The sequence below is a fragment of the Purpureocillium lilacinum genome (genome assembly GCF_023168085.1).
Source record: "Purpureocillium lilacinum CBS 284.36 DNA, scaffold_6, whole genome shotgun sequence".
NCBI lineage: Eukaryota > Fungi > Ascomycota > Sordariomycetes > Hypocreales > Ophiocordycipitaceae > Purpureocillium > Purpureocillium lilacinum.
Window position 1 is genome coordinate 458,198 of NW_027072116.1, and position 20,999 is coordinate 479,196.

Below are 20,999 nucleotides of genomic sequence, written 5' to 3' on the forward strand. Positions count from 1 at the left end.
TCTTGGAGAATTTAACATGGTTTCAATTGCTTATTACTTGTGTCGGTTGATATGTACAGTTGCCACCCTAGACCCAACCACCATCCAACGCAGCACCACAATCCATCCCCTCCGCGAAGACAACTCAAATTATGCAGGCCGTAAAATTCGTCTCTGATTATTGTATGTGTAGTTGTGTACGTATATATATATATAGCGATCGTGGCGGCAATGTACTCAGTCTGGCTGATACACACACATGTCGGGCGTTGCGTTGCCTCATTCATCAAAGCCCTGTCCATGCCTCCCCGCCCGCGGCTGTGTTTCCTAAGTTCTTTCTTCCTTCCTTCACTCACTCACTCACTCACTCATCATGGTATTCCTCTGTTTCTTTCTTCCCCGTGGTTGCACACCTCGCATTCGCATTCGCTCTCGCTCCTCAAACGGCAATTCGACCGGCACGAAGAAGTCCCAAGAATTCCAAATCAATTTCAGTCTTTGCTCCGCGCTTTGCCATGCATGCATCAGAATTCGACTCTCGGCGTGCTGCGTTTTACGCGGCGGCGGCATCCTCGTCGTCGCTCAGCAGCGCCACAGCCTCCTGGGACTTTTCCTCAGGCGTGACTTCGGTGGTATCGTTGGACCTAGGCAGCTCCATCTTCTGCTGGAGGAGAAGCTCGGCTTCCTGTGTCGCTACCGGGTCGGCCGAGGCGACAGTCTCCTGCGTGGCGACAGGGGCTGGCGAAGCGACCGTGGCCGTCTCCAGCACCGTCTCGCGGATAGTCTCGGTAACCGTCTCGACAACACGAACAATGCTCGTGGAAGCATCACCAACGGACAAGGAGCACGGGTCAGAAGCCTGGCTCGCTTGCTCCGCCGTGGTCGTGTAGGCCGCAGCAGACTCGCCCTCCGTCATGGCCGAGGCAGTCACACTCGCCGCCGCCACGATGTCCTCCTCCGATAGCGTCAGCCCGCTCACCGACTCCACCGCCATCTGGCCCTCGACGTTGGCCAACGGCGCATCAGGGGCCGTCACCACCGTCTGAAACGTCGCCGCCGGGGGAGGAGCTCTCTCCCCTGTCCTCGCGGCGAGCAGGAGGATCAGCACGCTCAGGAGGCCAATTACCACGTTCTTGCGGTCGCGCATCGCTACACGAACAGCTTCGAGGAGCAGCTCGGGCAGAGTCGCCGCACCGCCCTGGTATGCCTCCCTCTGCCGTGCGTGCTCGCGCCGTGCGTGTGCTCCCACCGACGGCGACGGGGGCGTCTCGCGCGTTGTGTACGCGGACTCGCCCTTGGCGCGGCGTGACGAGGGGGCTTCGGCGTGTGCTGGGGGCGTGCTGCCGTAGATTTCGCGGAGGCGCTCCTCGTCTACGGTGCGGCGCCGCTCCTCGTGCTGGTACAGGGGGGCTGGAGGCATGCGTGGCTCAGGGGCAGGGGTGCATGGTCGTTGTTGCTCTTCGTTCCCATGGCCGTCATCATCCTCTTCGTTGACATGGTGGTGCTCCTCCTCGTCGGGATGCGTGGGCTCAGGGTCGCCCACAAGCTCCTCTGCCTGGTTCTCAACAAAGGTGTCCTCGTACTCGGGCTGGTGCTCCTGATGCTGATCGTCCTCCACCGCCACAGCAACTCTCATCTCCATGGCGCGCTCCTGTTCGGCCGCCAGCTCGGCCAGCTCATCGCTAAGCGCAGCGTCAACAATAGGCTCCAGCTCGACATCGACGCGCTCCATCTCCTTCCAGCACGCCTCCCACGCGCCGGCGCGCATGAGGCCGTTGCTGGCATACACCTTGACGCGGAAGACCCTGCCCTGGCCGAGCGAGTCGTAGCGAATCTCCGACTTGCACGTCCGGCACCAGTGCGTCTTGTCCGCGCCCTCGCGGGTGGAGCGCCTGCTATTTGTGCCAAATGACTGCCGGTACTCGTCGTACTCGTCGCCGCAGTCACTGTCCATCTCCTCTGGCAGCGTCATCTCGTTGGCCGGGCCGAGGTAGTGGCCGCATTCGAGGATGCGTGCGCGCCGGCGGAGGGGCAGTTCCAGTGCCTCAAGCAGGCGCTCCTCGAGGACTTCGTAGTCGTTCTGGGGATGCGGCAGGAGGATGCCGCGGTCCGAAACGGTATCGCCGGTGCGTTCCTGCAGCTGTCGCCACGAGTCGCGCAGGGTCTTGGCTTCGGGGCTCAGGTCACCCGCGTCGGCGGCCTCGAGCACGTCTGCCCAAGCCCAGCGTAGGGGGAGGAGCGTGACGTGCAGCAGGACGAGGGGCGGGGTGGCGCGTTTGAAGCGAGGGGGCGTCTTTTTGGGCGAGTACTGCGCCGAGACGGAGGGCGAACCGAGGCGTGAAACGGTTGGCAGGGGAGTCCGGCGGTTGGATCGTGGTGTTTGCCCAAGGACCGAGGCGGGGGGCGACGACATCTGCATGGCCCTGACCGACGATGGCGAGCGGAAGGGCGGACGGGGCGTGCCGCGGACAGTGGCGACAAAGTCCTGGTCATCCATGTCGGAGGGCGGAATGTCCGAGATGCGAGGCGAGTGGCTTCGCTGCGTGATGTTTCGTAGGGAGAGTGTCTGCTCGATCTTGGTCTGCTCGGCCTCGGACATGGAGCCCATGGAGCTGCGAGGACTGTCGTCGCTGAAGACGTCGTCCTCGTGCTCGTGGTGGGAGCTGCTGTCGCCGGCCTCAGGTGCTTCCTCCGCTTCTTCCACCTCTTCCTCGTTGTGGTCGTCGTCCTTGTCGCGATGCTCGACTGTGGACTCGCCGCCGTACGACTGACGAGCGCTCGTGGGCTCAGAGCCGGCCACGTAGCTGCTATCTGCCGTGTCCGCGGCCGGTGCACTCTCGCGGCGGCCGAGCTGCTGGACGATGTCGCGGGCAGCAGCGTGTATCAGGGCCTCGGTGCGGTACGAGGCGCGGCGGTCGCTGTCATGGGAAGCCGATGACATGGCGGACTCGCGTCTCGAGACCGAGTCCCTGGTGTCTGCCTCGCTGCCGAGAATAGATTGGTCGTGGTCCGTGACTGAGGCGGCGTCATGTTCGGCATGATTCACTGTCACTGTGTCGTCGGTCTGGTCGTCGGCGGTGGAAACGGGTGCCTCGCTGTGGACGTCGGAGACGTCGTGTGCTCTCTCCGAGACCTCGCTGGCCACGATTGAAACGTCGTGGGCATCGGAATGTGCGTCATCCTCGTCGGGTGCTTGAGTAGACTCCTCCGTAGCCTCCTGGACAGGTTGTTGAGCAACGCCATCGACAAGCTCTTCGAGAGCTGCCTCGAGCTCCTCGGCAGCCTTGTCGGCGAGGGTCTCTTCATGTCGCTCGTCCTCCGTGGCAAACGCCTCCTGCTCCTCCGGCTGCTCTTCCGTAACAGCCTTCTCCTCGTCGGCCCGCTCCATGTCGGGCTCCTGGTCGGCATCGAGAACATTCCTTGTCTCCAGCGCCTCCTCGCCGTGCCGAAGAGCGTCCTCTCCCGCACCAACCTCGAGATCCTCCACCTTCGGCACCTCCTGCTCCATGATATCGTCGTATGCCGTCGGCTCGCTCATGCAAGACGGGTCCACGTGAATGTCAAAGTCAAAGTCGTGATGCTGTCGTCGATTCCGTCGCGGCATGCCCAGCAGCCGTCTGGTGCTGATGATGGTGCGGTATGCAAGGGGACTGGAGGTTCCCGGTGGTCCGGCGGCCCGGCAGTCGTGTATCGAACAAGCTTCGCCCTGGGAGAGGGGGTACCTTATCTATCTTGCTTTTCGTGAGAGGTCCTCTCCAGGTAGGAAAGGCGTCCGTCGGGCTCGATGTCAGAAAGCAAGCGCCAAACTCAAAACGACACAGCGATATACTACTGTACAAGGAGGAGGGAACATCAACAATCGCGGCAAGCAACAAAAGCCAAAAACGCGCGTGCAGGGGAGGGGCCCGGTCCTGTGTGCAGAGTGTGTGAGGGCGCTGGTTGGTCGCCGCGGTTGCTTTTGCTCGAGGTGGTGTGGTGGTGGTTGGGCGGCAATTGGGGGGCGGCGTCGTTGACGTGGTCGGCGGGCGCTTTGTTTACCGCCGTTGCCAGGTCGACGCTGCACCAGCCGGTGGGGCCTCTGGCGGCCACAGCCGTCGGCCCGCGGACAGAGACGTCAATAGCAGCGCCCGTCCCGCTTGGCCCCCGAAGAAGAAGAAAAAGGGGTCCTTGGGGGTTGAAAAATTGGATGATTATGCTGTCGTCAGGCGGTTCCTTAATTTCAGAATTTTTAATCGGGGGTTTTGGTGGTGTGGAGGGGCCGCCGATTCAGGGTCTCTGGGGAAACATTCCAGTGTTGGTCTTTTGGGCCGATGCAGAACAATGGGGTATCCCGTCGAGTCTTGTGCCCCGAATTGGGTTCTATTGTAATCTGTGTGCCTGTCTGCCGCCTCGGCGGAGTTGGAATGCGAGCTCTTCTGTTTCGGTGCAATTTATACAATGCAGGTAGCCGAGAGTTGGTCCATGCTGTCTCAAGGCTCGATACTGTTTGAGCGACCGCACAACTCAGAAATAGAGTCGAGGAGAAGCCATCAAGATCAGCGCTGAACTGACCTGTGATTCAGATTCAGTAGACGAGATTCACGGGAGCAACATGATGTGCCAAATCACCTCGAAGCAAAGATGGTCTTGTTTCATCAGGCGGTGAGTAATCCATACGTATATTTACATGCGCGTACTTCGGACGAATACTTCGTATTGATCCAAGTGCCACATTACAGAATGGGGAGCTTCCAGAGCTTCACTGTGGACAGAGCCATAAATCATGATCCCAACGCCCTTCTCGACCGTTCTGTACGCCATTACCATTTGTTCCAAAACAGCCTCACTCACGCTGCCCTCCAGCTCCAGCCCTGCAGCGCATACGTCTCCTGCAGAAACGCGACGCCCCTCCCAAACGCCTGGTCCTTGACCTCCCTCTTGACAACCGCATCAGGCACTGCACACAGTTAGCTTCGGCTTTCCACAAGGACACCACCACCACCGTTTGTTCGTGTCGTCAGACTCACCCTCCAGGTAGCCGTGAAACATGCCGTCCACCACCATCGTCTCGACGCGCCCGCTCCTCCCCTCGCGCTCGTCCTCGTGATTCACCCGCTCCGCAAACGCCATCTGCTCCGCGTACAGAATGTCCACCGCCGGCACCACCAGCAGGATCCTCTCCGGCAGCGTCTCCCGCCTCGCCAGTACAGGGCTCAGCCTCGCGTCGTCGATGTGCGCCCGCCTCGCGCCCGCCATGTACGCGTCGAACAGCGGCACCAGCACGCTCAGCGGGTCCGACGTGGGAAACCCCGGCGGGCGCGGCTTCTCGTCTGGACTGAGGCGCAGATCTAGCGCTGCGTAGAAGGTGACGATGCCGCGTACGCGCGTTGGAGAGGGAGGCTGGCGGTCGCACTGCTGCGTCGACGCGACGGCGAGGTTCCCGCCCGCGGAGAAACCACCCACTGTCATGAGCTCCGGGTCGGCGCCCCAGCGGCGCGCAGCGTGCGCGGCGATCCACGCGATGGCGGCGTCGACGTCGTCGATGGCTGCGGGGAAGACGTGCTCAGGCGCGTACCGGTACGAGAGGCTCACGACGACGGCGCCCGTCTCGGCGGCGACGCGTGCGTCGAACGCGGCGTTGCTCTCGGGCAGCCCGCCGATAAAGCTGCCGCCGTGGATCTCGATGTGCAGCGGCCGCAGGGGTTGTTGCTGCTCTGGCACAGCGGTGTCGCTGTCAGCGTTCACCTTGCGCGCCCCATGGCCGGGCGCTTTGAAGACGAGGACGCGCAGGGAGCGGCCCGGCGCGATGGGTAGGTGCTCGACGACAAACGGCCGCGAGAAGAGATACGGGATCGTGTTGATGGAGTATGTGATGAGCGAGATGGGCTGGAGGAGGAGGGTGCGCCAGCGCAGCGACCACGAGAGGCGCGGGTTGAAGAGGGCGACGAGCAGTGGCCGAAACCAGCGATGCAGCGCGTCGAGGACCATCTTGACGTCGTTGCCATGCGCGAGCGAAGCTGTCAAGGCGGCTCGTAGCTCAGCTATGGTGATGACATCCGTCAGTGAGTCTTTTGCGGGTGTGACGCAGGTTTAGCGGCCATGGCGGCCATGAGTTGACCTGAGGCATGAAGTGCTCAATTGCTCCGGGGCCTCCCGAGAGCAGGGCGAGGTGTTGAGCAGACCGAGCGATACGAGACTGGCTGCACACAGTCGGTCAATTGACCCTCCTACACCAGCCGCTTGTGGCTCGCTCACAGTGAGTGATGCCAGCCTTCATCGCTTCGCTCACATCCGTAGCAGAAAATGCAGTGCCCCGAGCCTTCACCCAATGGATAATGGACAGCTACCGTGCTCGGGCATTGAGCCGGCGGCTGATATCCTGTATCCTGGACTGCCGCGTTCGGATCAGCAGGCGAGGAGCCGCCGGGGCCTCGCTCCCTGGTCTGTCTCATCTCGCGAGCGAGGGTTGTTTCAACCACAAACGACACCTCATGTAAGTCATCATGAATTTTACCGGTGGCACGTTCAATTGTCACTTGCGAGTAAGAAATTGGGGATGCAGGACATGAAAATGGTGTCATTTCTGTATTACACAACGGCCAGACCAGCCGAGGCCGCTTTCGCATAGCCCCAGCCGTCGGCTATATGCGCTTGTTGTTTGTCTTTCATTTCCCTTCATATCCCGTGAAAACATTTCGCCAGGCACAGAGAGGCCACGGCGCGGCGGCGCGCCGCCCGGGGAGGAGCTCCCTCGTCTCCTCACCCGGGGGAGGGGAGTGCGCCCGCCGCAAAGAACCGAATCATTTGCCGTTTATATGTACTGAGTCTCTCTCTCCACAGACGCTGCTGCTGCCAACCACGTAGAACCCCGGCTCCGCATCCGCATCCGCATCCGCTTACAGGTCCTCGCAGTAGTCGCCGGTGACGGTGACGGTCGTCGTCTTGGTGGGCGTGGGGGCCGTGGTGACGACGGCGGTGATGCCCCAGCAGGAGCAGGCGGACGAGTACTTGGAGCCGTCGGCGCAAGCAGTGGCGTAGGCGGGCACGGCGGGGGCGTCGGTGGCGTCACGGTACTCGAGGATGTCGCGGCGGAGCTTGTGAGGAGCCTCGCCATCGACGGTGACGGTGACGGTGGTGGTGCTGGGTGGCTTGTCAGTCTACGGCATGTTCATCTGATATCGAGGCCGTCTCAGGGTCCTACGACTTCCATTGGGGCTGGGTGGAAGCCATAGGACCCATCAGACCGGGTGGCGTCCACTTACACAGGCTCAGGGACGACAGTCGTCTGCATGAACTTGGTGCAGTCGGCCTTGCGGGACTCGACGGGCTTCAGGCCATCGCGGGTACCGGTGACGGCGCGGGCGCAGTTGTCACCACCGCAGTGGCCGGCACGGGGCTGGACGGCGCCGGCGAGCGCGGCAGCGACGAAAGAGAGGATAACGGCGGCCTTCATCTTGACGGTTTGTGTGTGTGTGAGAGAGAGATGTTGGTTCAGACACGGGGTGAGATCGTCGACTGTGGGAGTTGAATGGGGAATTGCAAGTCGGTGACGGGGGGAAGAAAGGAAGAAGGGGGGGAAGGAGAGAGAACGAGGACAGAAGCAGACGAGGACTTATATGAGAAGTCCGGAGGAGGAGAGGTGAGAGCGAGCACGCAGCGCAGTACCGCACAGCACAGCGCAGGACGGAAGTGCGCAGGTTAGATAGGTAGTTAGCGGGCGGACTGGACGGGCAGGATGGGGATCGAATGGGGACGGTTCCTATGGTCGCTTCTTGGCGACATGGACTGGCTGGAGCGTGGACGTATGCGGCAAGGGCGGTTGGTCGGCGGAAGAGCGAGGGGGGGCGTGCGAGTTGTGGTCTTTTCGTTTGCGACCTGCCTACCTACGTACCGCCTACAATATTACTGTACTCTTCCGCGTTGCGGTATGCCTGGCACGGGCACAGTTGGGAGGGACAACCACGAGCCGACGGCGCTGGTTGAACCAACGATGGGTGCATGTGGTCGACGACAGGCAACGCCGGCTGGCTGGGCAGGGGGGCCGGGGGGCGTGGGCAACGGAGAGTCCAACTCGACGAAGACGACGACAAGGCACAGGGGACCTGCCAGACCCTCATCTTGGTCTGAGGGGCCAGACCACAGAAAGCGAGCACACAGGCCCGGCCAGGTCCTTCGTGCGCCACGGCGGTGCCTAACATACAGGATACGAATATCGGGACGAGGGGACGAGCAGCTCCCTCATCGGGCAAACACCTTGACCAGGGCACACGTTAGCTGCAAGCCGCGCTCTCATCTGCGCGCTGTCGAGTGTGGACTGGGGCGCTTGTTCGTGCCTGGGGGGCGGAGGGGGATGGCATGGCATGGCATGGCATGTCTCTCGGCGCGGGCAGCCGTGCTGCCCAGACTGTTCTCGATCCCACCTATCAGAGCGGCAACCTCCCGCATGAGGCAGGTCAACGTGCCTGTTTTCACGCGTCCCTGTGAGTGAGGGTGCGTGCTGCACCGGCGGCGGACCGGGCAGGGGGGTGGGCATTTTACGCAGGCGGGGACCGGGGGGGTGCATACGGTGGCGGCGGCCGAGCCGGGCAGTTTGTTAGTTGACCCAGAACAGACAGCCAGAGACAGAGACAAAGTGAGTGGGCGAGTGAGTGAGTGGGCACAGAGAGGTGAGCGAGAGAGGCAGGCCGGCATGGCCACGGGCGGGCGGACAGGCCCCAGGGCCCAAGAGGGGAACTGCCAGCAAGAGCAAGAGCAAGAGAAAAAAAGAGGCCACCGACGGGCGAAAAAGTTCCCCGTTGTGCGACCCATGCAACCAGGCTATTGAGGGCATGGCGCGGCGCGAACCCTGGTCCGGTCCGGCTTACAAGGACTGGGGCTAGCAGCGGGTTGGGAGACCGAGCGATGGAGCCGCCCTCCGTCTGCTCTGTCTCTCTGCCTCTCTCTCTCTGTCACTCTGTCTCTCTCTTGCTCTCTCATAATACAGATACTGTACGTAGACCGCTGGCACACAACCAGACACAACAAATCGGCCCGCCCGCCGTTGCGGCTGCCGTCTTTCCAGCTGCTGCTTCTGCTGCTGCGGACGGATGAGTAACGGAGGGACTCTTTGTAACCCACGCCCCCCCTCCCCTCCCTGTGGGTTACCATACTGCGGGACGGCGGGACAGAGAGACATAGTATTACAGCGCGCCACGTTTGAGGGTCCCTGTTCCTGACGGGAAGGTCGAATGCGCGGGAGTTGGGCTTAGATGAGGAGGAGGTTATTCGATCAAATGTTGTGCTGCTGTGATGGGATGGAGCTGGGATGGGATGGGATGCGGACCAGACGGTAGGGACGCGGCAGCACAGCACGGCAGCGGCGCGCGCTCCTCTGCGTGGCGACCCGAGCCAGCCAAGCCAGGAACAGCCGAGCCGGCGGGATGACAGGCTGATTGATTGAGCGAGCGAGCGATCGAGAAGACGGTGCAGTACGCGAGTGAGAGCGCGGGAGGAGGCAAGGCGAGCAGACTCATTCAACAGAACATGGTTACACTGGCACGACAGGAACAGCCGCCACCGCCGGCCGGCCGACCGGCGCCTCGGCTCGCTTCTCGATGTGAGCTATCTGTCTGCTCATTGTCCCTCGTAGTACCTTCTCCTCTCTGTCCCCCGCGTAAGAAGACGAGGCAAAGACAAGATCAGCCCAAGAAAAGGATCTATTCTTCGGCTAAAATCTTTCAGCGTCGAGGTCCGGCTCCCGCAGATCGAGCTCCAGTTTCTCCAGCTCTTCGCCCCCTCAGCAGCGCCAGCGCCCAGAAGCCAGACCGCGCGCTCCCGCAGCCACCCCATCATCATTGTCGAGTACCGCCGCGACGCGCCGCCGGCGCTCCGCCCTTGGGGTAGCTACTCTGCATGGGGGGCGGGGGGGCTGTGCTTTTTACTTGGGGGCGTGCGCGCGGTCTCTCTCTCCGTTTGGGGCGCAAGTGACGATGAAGAGGACAACAGCATCAAGACGGATCACGCGTCAACATCTCTCTGTTGGGGGGGAAGATCGATGGCTTTATCCTCTTCTGTTTGGGGCGCAAGTGCGTAACGAGGACAAACACTGTTGCATCGATCGCGCTCTGCTCTTCTTCTGTTTGGGGCGCAAGTGACGATGAGGGGGCAAGCCGGACGGCGGGATGCATCAGCCTCTCGTGCTCTCATCGGCGAGGCGCCGGCCAACGGGCCGACACCGTACTTCGTACCGCCGCCGCACATATGTACTTGTACGGACGTATCAGCCCGTCAGTAAGCACCCGTCTGGGCGTGACCAGTCTGGCTCGTCAGTCACTCAGAGAGTCAGTCAGCCCCATGGCCCAAGGCGGGAGGAGGCGTTACTTGGCGGGCAGGGCTGTTTATGTTTGCGTGTTACAGCATCAGCGCCGAGCGAGTCCAAACTAGCTTGGTATCTGCGACGGAGCCTGGACAATCCGCGCCTGCTTCTTCAATGGTTCTCTACGGACAAAGTCGTCCTCGGACCGACAACAAGCAGTAGACCTACATCGCTTCAATGCAAGCACAGCAGCTGTAGATCCGTACTTACTTTGTACAGTACATACATACAGTACTACACCTAGCTCCATCAATCAATCAATCGATCAAACGGACGGCTACCGCTCGCGTGGCCGGTGTCGCAGTCCCTTCAAACCAAAGTCAGTAGTTACCCGTCGATCAGCGGCGGCCCTCCTCTTGCTTCCCCTCAATTGCGTTTGCCCGTGGTTACATCGACATCTCCGCCTCGCCTGTCTGTGCCGATGGCTGGCTGTCGCCTCGCCTCCTCCTCCCCCCAGGCTCCCTCCCACACACACACACACGGGGCCCCGATGAGCTTCCCATGGCGGCGGGGCCTTCGGAAATGCTGGCGACCGCCCGGATCGGCGTGTCCCATCATGGCGCGGGTGTGCCCCTCCAGTATCCATGTCTTTCGTCAATCCGCTCCACTTGCCATCGGCGCCGCGCTGCGCAACAGGCCCTGTGAAGATGAACCGGGTCACTCTGTCGCTCATCAATGGGAACTCTGTAGTTGTTCGAACGTGCTTGCTGCAGGTGGAAGCAGTCGTCAACACCGTGTTCAACACCATGTCGTCCTCCTGGCGACGCATCAACGCTCGCCATGCCATGCTCTCGTCTTCCCCACAAGGCGATGCAGCCTGAGGCAAATAAGGCACCACACTTCTCCGCCCAGCCAGGCACAAGGCACCGCCCGCCCGCCCGCCAAGTTCCAACCCTCTGGTTCAATTCATCAATCCCCAGCGTCAAAACGCCTCACCGAACGAACACCACACACACTCAGACCAAGAGGGTCCTGCCGCCGCCACCTCCGCGCCGCGCTAGAACCCGAGTAATTTGTCCGTCGAGTCAAAGCCCGTCAAGTCAAGCCCGGTCAAGTCAATCGATCAATCATCAATCAAAGCCTTTGCGCGGGGCGTTTGGCCTTGTGCCGCCTGCCGATGGGTGATATCCATCGCCCCAGGCCGCTCGCTCTCTCTGTAACCTTACTTCGTGCGTACCTACCGCGTAGTGTATCTCGGTATCCCATCCTCCATGCTTACACCCGCTTGTTGAGCATCCCGGCAGAACCACGCAGGGGACGGGAGGGGAGGGGAGAGACAGAGCCGCCGGCACAGAACCCCCCTCCTCCCGTCGGCTCTCTCTTCCTTTTCCCCTCTCGCCAACCTGATTGATCCCTCTGCTCCGAGTCCGGGGCGGCGGCAGCGTGCTCGTCGCAGGCGTTAAAATCGCTAGTTACATAGTCCGCTCTTGAACGGGTGAACCGCCCCCGGACTTCATACCACGTCGCAGCGCCCGCCATCCGCGCACGTGGGGAGGCACCGCCCTGGCTCTGCCTTTCTTCGTACTTCGTAACCCACGTCCGGCGAAATGACCGGTTTGCCTACCTGCCTGCCTGCGTTGCCTGCCTAGGCCCCTGGCTCGCTCCAGTACCTACCGGTCCGGGGTTTTGCGCCGGACCTTCTTGGCCGTCTTTTTGCTAGGCTGCTTTCGCACCCCAACCAGCCCAGTCCCAGGAGCAGATACAGACACGCTCATGGAGCGGATTTTACTAGGGAGAGGGAGACATCGCGGGAATGTCGTGCGCTCACCCACGTGGGCGGACACATGTCGTTCTCGTCCCTGGCAGGCCCTTTACCGAGTCCCAAAATGGCTACCAGAGAAAATGTAGATGCACTCCCTCCCCAATCTTCTTTATCTCTCGTCGCGATGCACACGTGCTCGTGTCAAATAATTCTCTCTCTCTCTCTCTTGAGGGGCAATAAAGAAAAGCGTGAACCCGAATCCATCGCGACGGCCGCGCACGAGGGCCCCCATGATTCCAATGGGTGCCCGCTCCGGATGAAGCCGTCCAGTGCCATCTGGCGACTGGCTTCCTCCACCGGCTCCGTCCGTCAGCAGCCTCTCAGCGCTCTATCGATTCGTGACCCCCCGTATCGTGCGTGTCCGCCATTCATCCGCGTGGTGCCTGGCCCCATCATGGAATAGAGGGACACGGTAACGTTTGACGGATGCCAAGGCGCTGGTTTTCCGATCCCGACGTTTACACCGCACCGCAGCCCGTCGGGTGTAGATATGGGCGTGTACGGTGACGTACAGTACACTAAGTTTAGATCCTGGAATCACCACGACTAGAGCCAGAGACCCCCCTCTCACGATGACGAATTGTCTATACGTAGTCCGAGTTAAGGGCAAACAAAGCATTGTCCTCATCCATCGGATAGATACACGTGTTTGCGTCCGCGTCTGCGTTTGTACTTGCACTTGCATTCGCACCTCCAAATTGCCCACAACCTACTTTGTCAAATCGACCCTTTCCATGTACTCAGGAGGGTGACCAGCATCCTGCTACGCAAATTCATCAGCCTTGGCCACCCAGTGTCGTCCGGCTACTTGTACGATGCCGGATCGAGCATGCCTTGTCCAAAACACCACATCATGCGCCAAAACATGAAACATCCAGAGCACCACCGTGGCACAAATCAGTTTCCCTCGCCTGCCCGAGCGCCTCATGACAACTTCCCTTCGTTTCCTTCTCATGATCACATCCAGTTCGTCTCTTCTCATGGCCACATTCGATTCGTCTCCGCCTCAGATCCAATCCACGTCATGTTCTTCTCATGACCACATCACTTCGTGCTCTTCTCATCAATCTCCGTCAGGGGGCTCTCCGCAGCCGTCTGTCCCTCCAAAAACTCCCTCGGCCCGTGGTACCCGTGAATCATCTCCTCGTCCACGACACCGAGTCGCCCTGTGCCCGCTCGGCCGTCACTCCTCTTGCGCTGGTGCACAAGCGGCGGGCGTCCTCCCGGCCCCGGGGTCGTCGTCGCCACCGACCCGACACTCGTCGTGCTCCCACCGCTGCTGGATCGCTGCCGTTGCCGATGGTGCTCCCCGTTGTGGTACTGCATGTATGCGCCCGCAGTGCTTGGGTCGATTGGCGAGGGGCCGCCGGCCGAGGACGACAGCACCGAGACAGACGCGGGCGAGTTGGGGGGCAGCTCGGCAACGTATGGCTGGGCCTCGAGCTCGGCTACCAGCGTCGGCGTGGCGCCTCCGATGCTCGGGCGGCCCTCCGTTTCCGTGAAGGCGATGCTCGACGAGGCGTCAGACGCGTCGCTCACGTCCCGCCCGTGGCCGTAGTACCCGGGCCGAGAGTCGTGCGTCATGCGGCTCACCGTCCGTGCGACACCGCCCGTCTCGCTCGACACAAGGCGTTGGTGTCGCTGCTTCCGCTGCACGTACTGCGCATCAAAGTAGCCCGAGGTGATGGTGTCATTGTTCGTCGCGCTGTCCCAGCTTGGGTGGCGAGTGCTGCCCGGATGCCCGGCGCCTCCGCCTCGGCCCACGGGCTGGAAACCGCCGGCGAAGCTCGAGGGCGTCTCGTCTGGCGACGTCGCGCCGTACAAGTCCGGGGTGTCTCCGCTGATGCGTGAATCCAACCCCGGGCTAGGTCGGTGCATGTGCGGCGGAGATGGCGATGCTGACGACGGTAGCATCATGAGGGGGTCCACGCTCATCGTGTCGTTGTCCGAGTCGACCGACTGGAACGGCTTCGCCTTCTCGCCTCCTGCGTGCCGACCGCCGCCTCCGGTAATGGCGCCTCTCTTCTTTGCTTCCTTGTTCTTTCTCCGTTGACGGCGGAAGAGCAAGAAGCCCACAACGAGAACGATGATGACAAAGGCCACGGCGCCGGCCACGATGCCGCCCAGCTGCGCCGGAGATATGCCACCGCCACCATCCTCAGACGCGGCCCCTGTGGGCGACGTCTTGGCCACCACTGAGGGAAAGTACTTGAGCACCTTTTGTGAATCTCCGTCCTGACCGGCAACAACTGTCGGCAGAGCAGTGGGCACGTCTGGTGTTCCAACGATCGTCTTTGTCGTTGTGTAGATGCTCGTCTTGCCGCCACTCGCCTTTGTCGTAATCACCATGATATCGGTCTTGGTCGTCGGAGCCGTTGCGTAGCACTGGTTCACCGCGCAGCCCATGCCGTTCGGACAACAGCCATAGCTTGCAGATGCCGGACACAAGAAGTGGCCCGTCGGACAGGCATATGTGTAGGCCGAGCCAGACGGCGGTACGCAGTTGGCACCGCGCTGGCATTGGTAGCCGTCTGGACAGCAGCCTCCTGAAGAGAAATCAGCAACGGCTAGTTGACGAGCTCGAGGCCTGGCGTCGAGCCATCATAAACAGACGGCACTCACCTCCGTAGACGGCCGCGCAAGGATACCATCCCACCATCGTGCCGCACGTTGACGGCCCCTTGGTCGTTGCGACGCAGCTCCCTATCGCACAGTCGTAGTCTTCTGGGCAGCACCCTCCGTCCAGGCTGCTTGGACACAGCTTCATACTCACGCCGCAGACGCCGCTGCCGTCTCTCTTGTCGGCAAGGACCGCACGACGGGTGACCTGCAGCGCCCGCTTGTCCACGCGGTGAACTCCGCCGTCGCCATACCGCTTCTGCATGTTCGCGTCGGCTGTGATCACTAGTGATGCTGCAACGGCAAGAAGTTGGAACTTCGAGTTCCGTGTCATGGCTGCGGCTGCTTATGTGTCTGTGTAGTCGCCGTCCTATACGCCTGCCGCGATCGTAGATTGGGACCGGGCGCTGCACGAATGAGTTGCAGAAGTCTGCCCAACGAGGGCCAAGCCAGGGCCAGCCACGTCTGAAATCTTAGATCTGACTTCTTGAAAAGACGATGGTGGCTTCAAGCTGGCACCGATGAGGCTGCTCTTGAGCTAAGTCAGTACTGTACAGTGTCGTACTGTTGCACATGGCGACCAGCAAGACCAGGTGTGACGGCGCATCTCATACCTAAGGCTTCAATGATTAGGGCCAACAGCCGGTGATTATATCGCAGGCGCCACCAGACTGAGCGGTGTTGCGTGGCTGGGAGGTGCGAGTCAGGCTACCACTTGACGCTCGGCCATCGGATGTGAGCCAACTGCGGCGCTACAGCCCTCGGCGAGGCTCTTTCTGTTCTTGCGATGCGATGGACGGATCGCGATCGCGAAGACGACAACTTGGAATGGGAATTGATGACTGCGACAAGTCGCCGTGCCTGACGCGGCAGACGAGGGGAACAAAGATGACCACCAGCCCCTTCAGCCGCAGTCGATGCACAAGGCGTCAGATGCATGCGCGGTACCAGCTTCGCACCCGTGTTGCCCATGGTTTGCTGCACCCAAGTGCCGCGACCGACCAACAAGACCTCGATGCCCGCAACCAGGGACGTGCTGCCAGTGACAAACCGCACACGTTCCAGAGAGAGCGATTTTCAACTTCCGGTCTTCTCGTCCACGGCGGTTCCCCTCTCTCTTCTCCTGTTTCCTGAAAAGCAACCCCATTCAAGCAGCCGAGCAGGCGCCGCGAGCCACCAGTCCTGGCCGGGCCATGCTGACCTGACAGCCATGCCTCGCGTCGCATGGGGATTCCGGTCCGGTGGGCGCACAGCACGTCGCACCGCATGGAGGCAGAGCCCGCCAAAAGGGCTGAGCAGCTCGCAATGGTGGTCTCGCAACGTGCAAAGCGCGGAGCATATCTGACCGGCCCCCTCCCCTCCACATCCGGATTTCGCAGTCCCCGACGCTGCGGAATCCTTGATTGGGGCCGCACCGGTGGCATCTGCTGCTGCGGTGGCATGGGGGCCAAGTGTGATTCGCATGAATGCGCGAATCTGTTGGCTGGGCCTGCAGCTAAGGCAGAGCCCATGTCGTGCATTGCTGCTTACGGGAGGGGAACCCGGGCGTCGTTTCGTTCCCCTCTCCCCCTCCGCCCTCCTCAGTTTGACCTCGACCGACATTCGACTTCTTGTTGTCCTCGTCTTAGCATCCCGGGGCTGGGGTCCAGGTACCACCGAAAGGTGGTATGCGGTACGTCGTGCATCGCCCCATGGTCGTCGTTTCTCCGTGACCGGAACGCAGTGCATGCACATTGTCATGAGCCCACCCGACGTGAACAAAGTTGTCGAAGTGATACCGGTGATTTCAGATTGCCGGAATACGTTCCGCTGCTGTGTGGCGGGACGGGAAAGTGCCGTATAGTACTGCTCCGTCCAGCCAGCTTGGGCTCATAACAGTTGCGCGACAGAGACTGCCCAACACCTCGTAAAGAGGTCAGACCTCACTGTGGCGTGATCACTTCATCAGAAACTTGACAAGACACCCCGCGAAAGGACGTTTCAGCAGTGGAGCAGTCCCTGGCAGTCATAGTGTTTGAACAAGAGCCTCCGGCTTGCTTAATGCGCCCCATCAGCACAGTCGGGCTCCAGTCTGGACATATGGGGGCACGCCGCGGAGTCGCAGCAAGGGCTGTCCCCGGCCCCGTGCGTGCATGTCGCGCTTCCTCGCGCATGCCGTCGTTTGAGAGACCAGAGGTTTCAGACGAACATGAGATTTGCGCAAAACTCCATTGGGATGTTCAAGGGTCCAGCGGCGGCATGATCGACGTCTAGAATGCGCATCGAAGGAGCAAGACGCACACCGGCATGGCTGGGATCCGGAGGCGTTCGATAGTCGACTTGGCTGATGCAGATCGCCGGGGAGCAGACGACTAGCTGGTGCGTTTCGGGCAGGTTGCAGAGGAGCCGTTCGCGATAGGGTCCATCAACATGAACGTAACAACGGGAGACGACGCGATTGGCCTGCTGGACGACGCTCGTACGCAATTTGATATGTAAAATGCGAACACGGTATGTACGAAGCACCTCGTCGCACAACTTCATCCACGGTCAGATGCCGGAACTGGACGTCAACGGCACGTTAGACGCTTGATCCAAGATCAAATCATTGCAAACGAAGTCGGTATGGATCTGCGTCATACCCGTCGAGTCCTTTTGGCTACTACCCAGTGCATGACCCATGTCGTGGAGAACGGAAGATGGTGCGGCGCGGGTGCCGGCTTCGGTTGAGTGGAGCGAGCCGCCACAAGGGAGCATCACAAGGTTGGCTGAGCCGGAGCGATAGAGGTCGGCCGTGCAGACTTGGAGAAGCGACCCGGGATTCGGACTGATTGACCAGTCGAGGGCGGGACGTCGTAGAGTTTGCCGAGTGCCAAGGTAACAAGCGAGGAGTACCCGCCGTTATCGTGTTGCTGGCGAGGTGGACGACTTGAAGACATGCCACGGGCGCCGCGGACGCGGCTCTCACAGATGAGCGAGCTTGGCAAGATCGTGAACAAAAGGGCTGGGACCACCTCCGCAGATTGCTCAACCTTGGTTGCTCGTCGTGTTGGCTGATGAGGCGTCTCCCGTGTGGGGTTGGGCTGGGTCGTCGGGGCATCGCCGTTCGTATCGACGCAAGCTGCCCTCTGGGGACTCGCTTATTGGCTCCGTGGCTGTAATTAACGAGCGTCATCGGAGCCGACATGGCGACGATGCAGTGCTGGCTGTTGCCCGCGCATACAGTACGCGGTAAAGACATTCACGATGGCAGGCGTGGCGCGCGGCCCGCCGCCCGTGCTCTCATCTGACGGAACATAAGTGCCGCGACTGGCTCACTCATCCCTCGGGCATACAGCGGCGTTGATGTGAGGCTCGGAGGCGCAAGGTGCTTACGGCGCAGCAGAACATGGGGTCGTGATTTGACGGAGCCGATGCCGAGTCATCTTTGTCGCGTGTTCGTCGAGTCGCCAGGGACCTGGTCTTGTTGGTCGCCTCCCCGTCTCTCCATCCCGGGCCGTCGACAGGAATAGCACGTGGCTGAGGCATCACGAACCCACAAGACGAACAGTCCGGGCATGCTGTCGTCTGTCCTAAACCAGTTGCGAACAGGCATGATCGACGTCGATCGCCTGCGTGGAAGGAAAAGGCACGTTGCATAACATGCGCAGATCAACGCCACAGCACGTTTTGTGGGCTCGGGGGCTCGCTCCGTTGGGCGGTCGTGGGCTGATATGTGCCAGCCCCGGGACGACAGCCAGGGCGGCGATGGTTGTGTAGGTATGCGTCAGTCAAGCAGGACGGCAGTGGCATCATTTGTCGCTGAACGAGGGCGCTGACTCGGCGTCCGGGGTGGTCCTTTGCAGGGGGACGGAGACGGCATTGCCTGGACGGCGGCGAGACGATGGCGTCGTCGACGTGGACTTCGAGCAGAGGCCCGAGGGGCTAATGCGGTTCGTGGTGGCCATGTCGCAGCGCAGCGCAGTGCAGCGATCGGGAGGACTGCCGGGCGGCGATAGGCGACGGGTGAATTCCAGAAGACGTCGGTGAGTTTCCAAAGAGCGAGAGCGAGGTGCGAGGCGTGGAGCCATTGGATGCAGGGAGGGGAGACGGGAGGTCAGCTAACTAACGTGTGGTTGCGACAACGCCACAGGGCAGCCCCGGGGGTCGGTCAGCGGCCAGCCCAGCGAGGCGTCGCTCCACCCCAGTGGCCCGGTGTCGCTGGCCTGCTGAAACCTGGAACCTGGAAGCCAACAACCCAGTGCCCGTGCAGGGTTGAGTTGCCCCGCCGCATTCAATGCCCCTCAGGCTCGCCCTGGCTCGTCCGGGCGGGCTCTAGTGGGCTCGCTGTAAAGTGTACTTGGTGGTGGATGCGCCCCTCCACGGTCGTTGATGCCGCACTTAAACTCCGTCTCCTCGCTTGACGAAGCGACACTCCACATCTCCAGATACAATGGATATTCTCGCCAGTCGCCAACGCGCCATCACATACTTCGTGAGGGAATAATGCCGTTACTAAGGCAAATTCTGCAGAAGCAGCTGGTTTTCTTTGATGACAGAGGCATGGAAATAGTGCCACTTTGACGCTGTTGGACCGCCCGTCGTCGCTCCATCGGCCGTGCTACTCGCGCGCTTCAAGACCCCGCGAGGTGTGTTGCCGCGCTGCAGTGGCAGTCAGGGTGTGGAGGCGCCTTCCGGGCAGTGGACGTTGCAGGTTTACAGCCGGAGGACGTGACGGCAGCGTGCAGTGAAGTGCAGGACATTGCAGGGCACCTCAGCAGGTTGGGGAACAGCTGGAGCCACCAGGTGGCCCTGCCCTGGCCGCTCGTCCCCGCTACAGCGACGGACAACGAGTCGTCCTCCAGACGGGCCGGCGTGCCTTGTGCTTTTGCAGCGTGGTCGCCGCCACAAGGGGCCCGCAAAGGGCTTAGGGCAGGCCCACGTGGGGCGACTCCAGGTGGCATGAACATGGAGACTCGAGGGCTTTTGTTTTGGGCGCCACAGGGCCTCCACCTGACAGTCGGCATGTACATTTGGCACTCAGTGTACCGCCGGTGCTCCACTGCCCAGGGAGCAGCAGCAGCCAACACGATCACATTGCAGGCAGAACAAGCCGTCACCCCGGAGCCCGTTTCGGTACCGTATACTTTGCAGATGGGGAGACGGGAGGCTCGTCGCAACACTCGTCCGAGCGATCGTCAGACGCGAACGGGCGACGGCGTGGAGGCGGGGACGGAGAGGCTTGCCGGGCTCCCTGGCCACGCCTGGCCCGCAGCCTGCAGACGAGCCGGGGGGGGGGGACAACTGGAAGGTGATGGGGACAGGGCCCAGCGGGTGCCGTGCTTCGTCCTTCGTACGAGGCATCGGCGAGAGACCGCGAGCGCGGTCCCCGGAGGAGCAAAACAGCCAACGGGTGGTGCCCGCGAGGCCGGCCGTCACCTCACATTGCCTTTGGGAGGGGGAGCGGGATTGAGTGAAGGTTAAGGCGCGGACGCCGCGCGGGCGGGCGATGGAAATGTCACGATGGCAGAATCGCCCACTCCCGGGGGACCCATGATGAGGCCCATATGGCCCATGATGAGGCGCCATCAGGTCCATCAGCAGCATCAGGCAGTAGGTGAGGTGTGGAGAGGCGCCGCCAGCCACCAGCGCGCGCCGGCCGCTGCAGAAGAGCCATCTTTCCCCGTTTCCCCCCCCCTCCCTCGAGCGGCATCGTGGAGGGGGGAAGGGGGGGGAATCCGTCATCCATCCTGGGCTGGAGCGTAGCCTACTCGAGGCAAGGTTGGTCTTGCTCGTGGATGGGATCGTATGTACCTCTCTACCTGCGCGCGTGGTGCTGAATCGTCGCCCCCTTTGTCAACATTCTTACCAACCTGGGGCGGCCCGGTGCTTTGCTTGCTGGCGGTTGCGTTGCTCGGCCCTGCTTCCCCGTCTCGTCTGTTCGACCCTCGATGCCGGCCTGCCTCCATCCCATCCATCCGTCCATCCCATCCGTTCCTCTCGTGACATTTATTATCACCCTCGCCGCCGCCCTCTTGGTCTTGTCCGGTCGCATGCCTCGCCACCCTCGACTTGCCCCCTTTTACCTTGACCTCGCTCCCGTCACTTGGCTCTTTACCGAGCACCTCGCGTCTTCAACACGACCTGCTACTTTCTCTGCCACCCTGGCCTCGGTGTGCTTCCCTCACCACGGGTCTTGTTCGCCACAGCAGCTCGACGCGGTACGGCGCCTGCTTGGCAACCCCAGCCTGCCTTGACCCCCAGGCTTGGCTTCCACGACCATGAACAGCTGAGGCCACCATCGCGTAGCGAGGCGACTCACCTCCCAGTCGACTACATTTTTACCTC

General features: G+C 61.5%; 4 protein-coding genes across 4 annotated transcripts; all 4 read right to left on the reverse strand.

Moving 5' to 3' along the window:
- Positions 1-532: 532 nt before the first annotated feature.
- On the reverse strand, positions 533-3,583 carry PLICBS_008064 (uncharacterized protein; the record flags this gene model as incomplete). Its single annotated transcript, XM_018324452.2, has 1 exon — positions 533-3,583. One exon carries the CDS (start codon positions 3,581-3,583, stop codon positions 533-535), a length of 3,051 nt encoding a protein of 1,016 aa, XP_018177631.2.
- A 1,222-nt stretch (positions 3,584-4,805) lies between these two features.
- On the reverse strand, positions 4,806-5,946 carry PLICBS_008065 (uncharacterized protein; the record flags this gene model as incomplete). Its single annotated transcript, XM_065601312.1, has 2 exons — positions 4,806-4,915; positions 4,986-5,946. 2 exons carry the CDS (start codon positions 5,944-5,946, stop codon positions 4,806-4,808), a joined length of 1,071 nt encoding a protein of 356 aa, XP_065457384.1.
- Positions 5,947-6,854: 908 nt separating this feature from the next.
- Positions 6,855-7,411, reverse strand: PLICBS_008066 (uncharacterized protein; the record flags this gene model as incomplete). The annotated part of the gene is made up of 2 exons (XM_065601313.1): positions 6,855-7,098; positions 7,221-7,411. 2 exons carry the CDS (start codon positions 7,409-7,411, stop codon positions 6,855-6,857), a joined length of 435 nt encoding a protein of 144 aa, XP_065457385.1.
- Positions 7,412-13,118: 5,707 nt separating this feature from the next.
- PLICBS_008067 (uncharacterized protein) lies at positions 13,119-14,480 on the reverse strand (the record flags this gene model as incomplete). The annotated part of the gene is made up of 1 exon (XM_018324451.2): positions 13,119-14,480. The coding sequence occupies one exon, from the start codon at positions 14,478-14,480 to the stop codon at positions 13,119-13,121; it is 1,362 nt and encodes a 453-aa protein (XP_018177630.2).
- Positions 14,481-20,999: the final 6,519 nt, after the last annotated feature.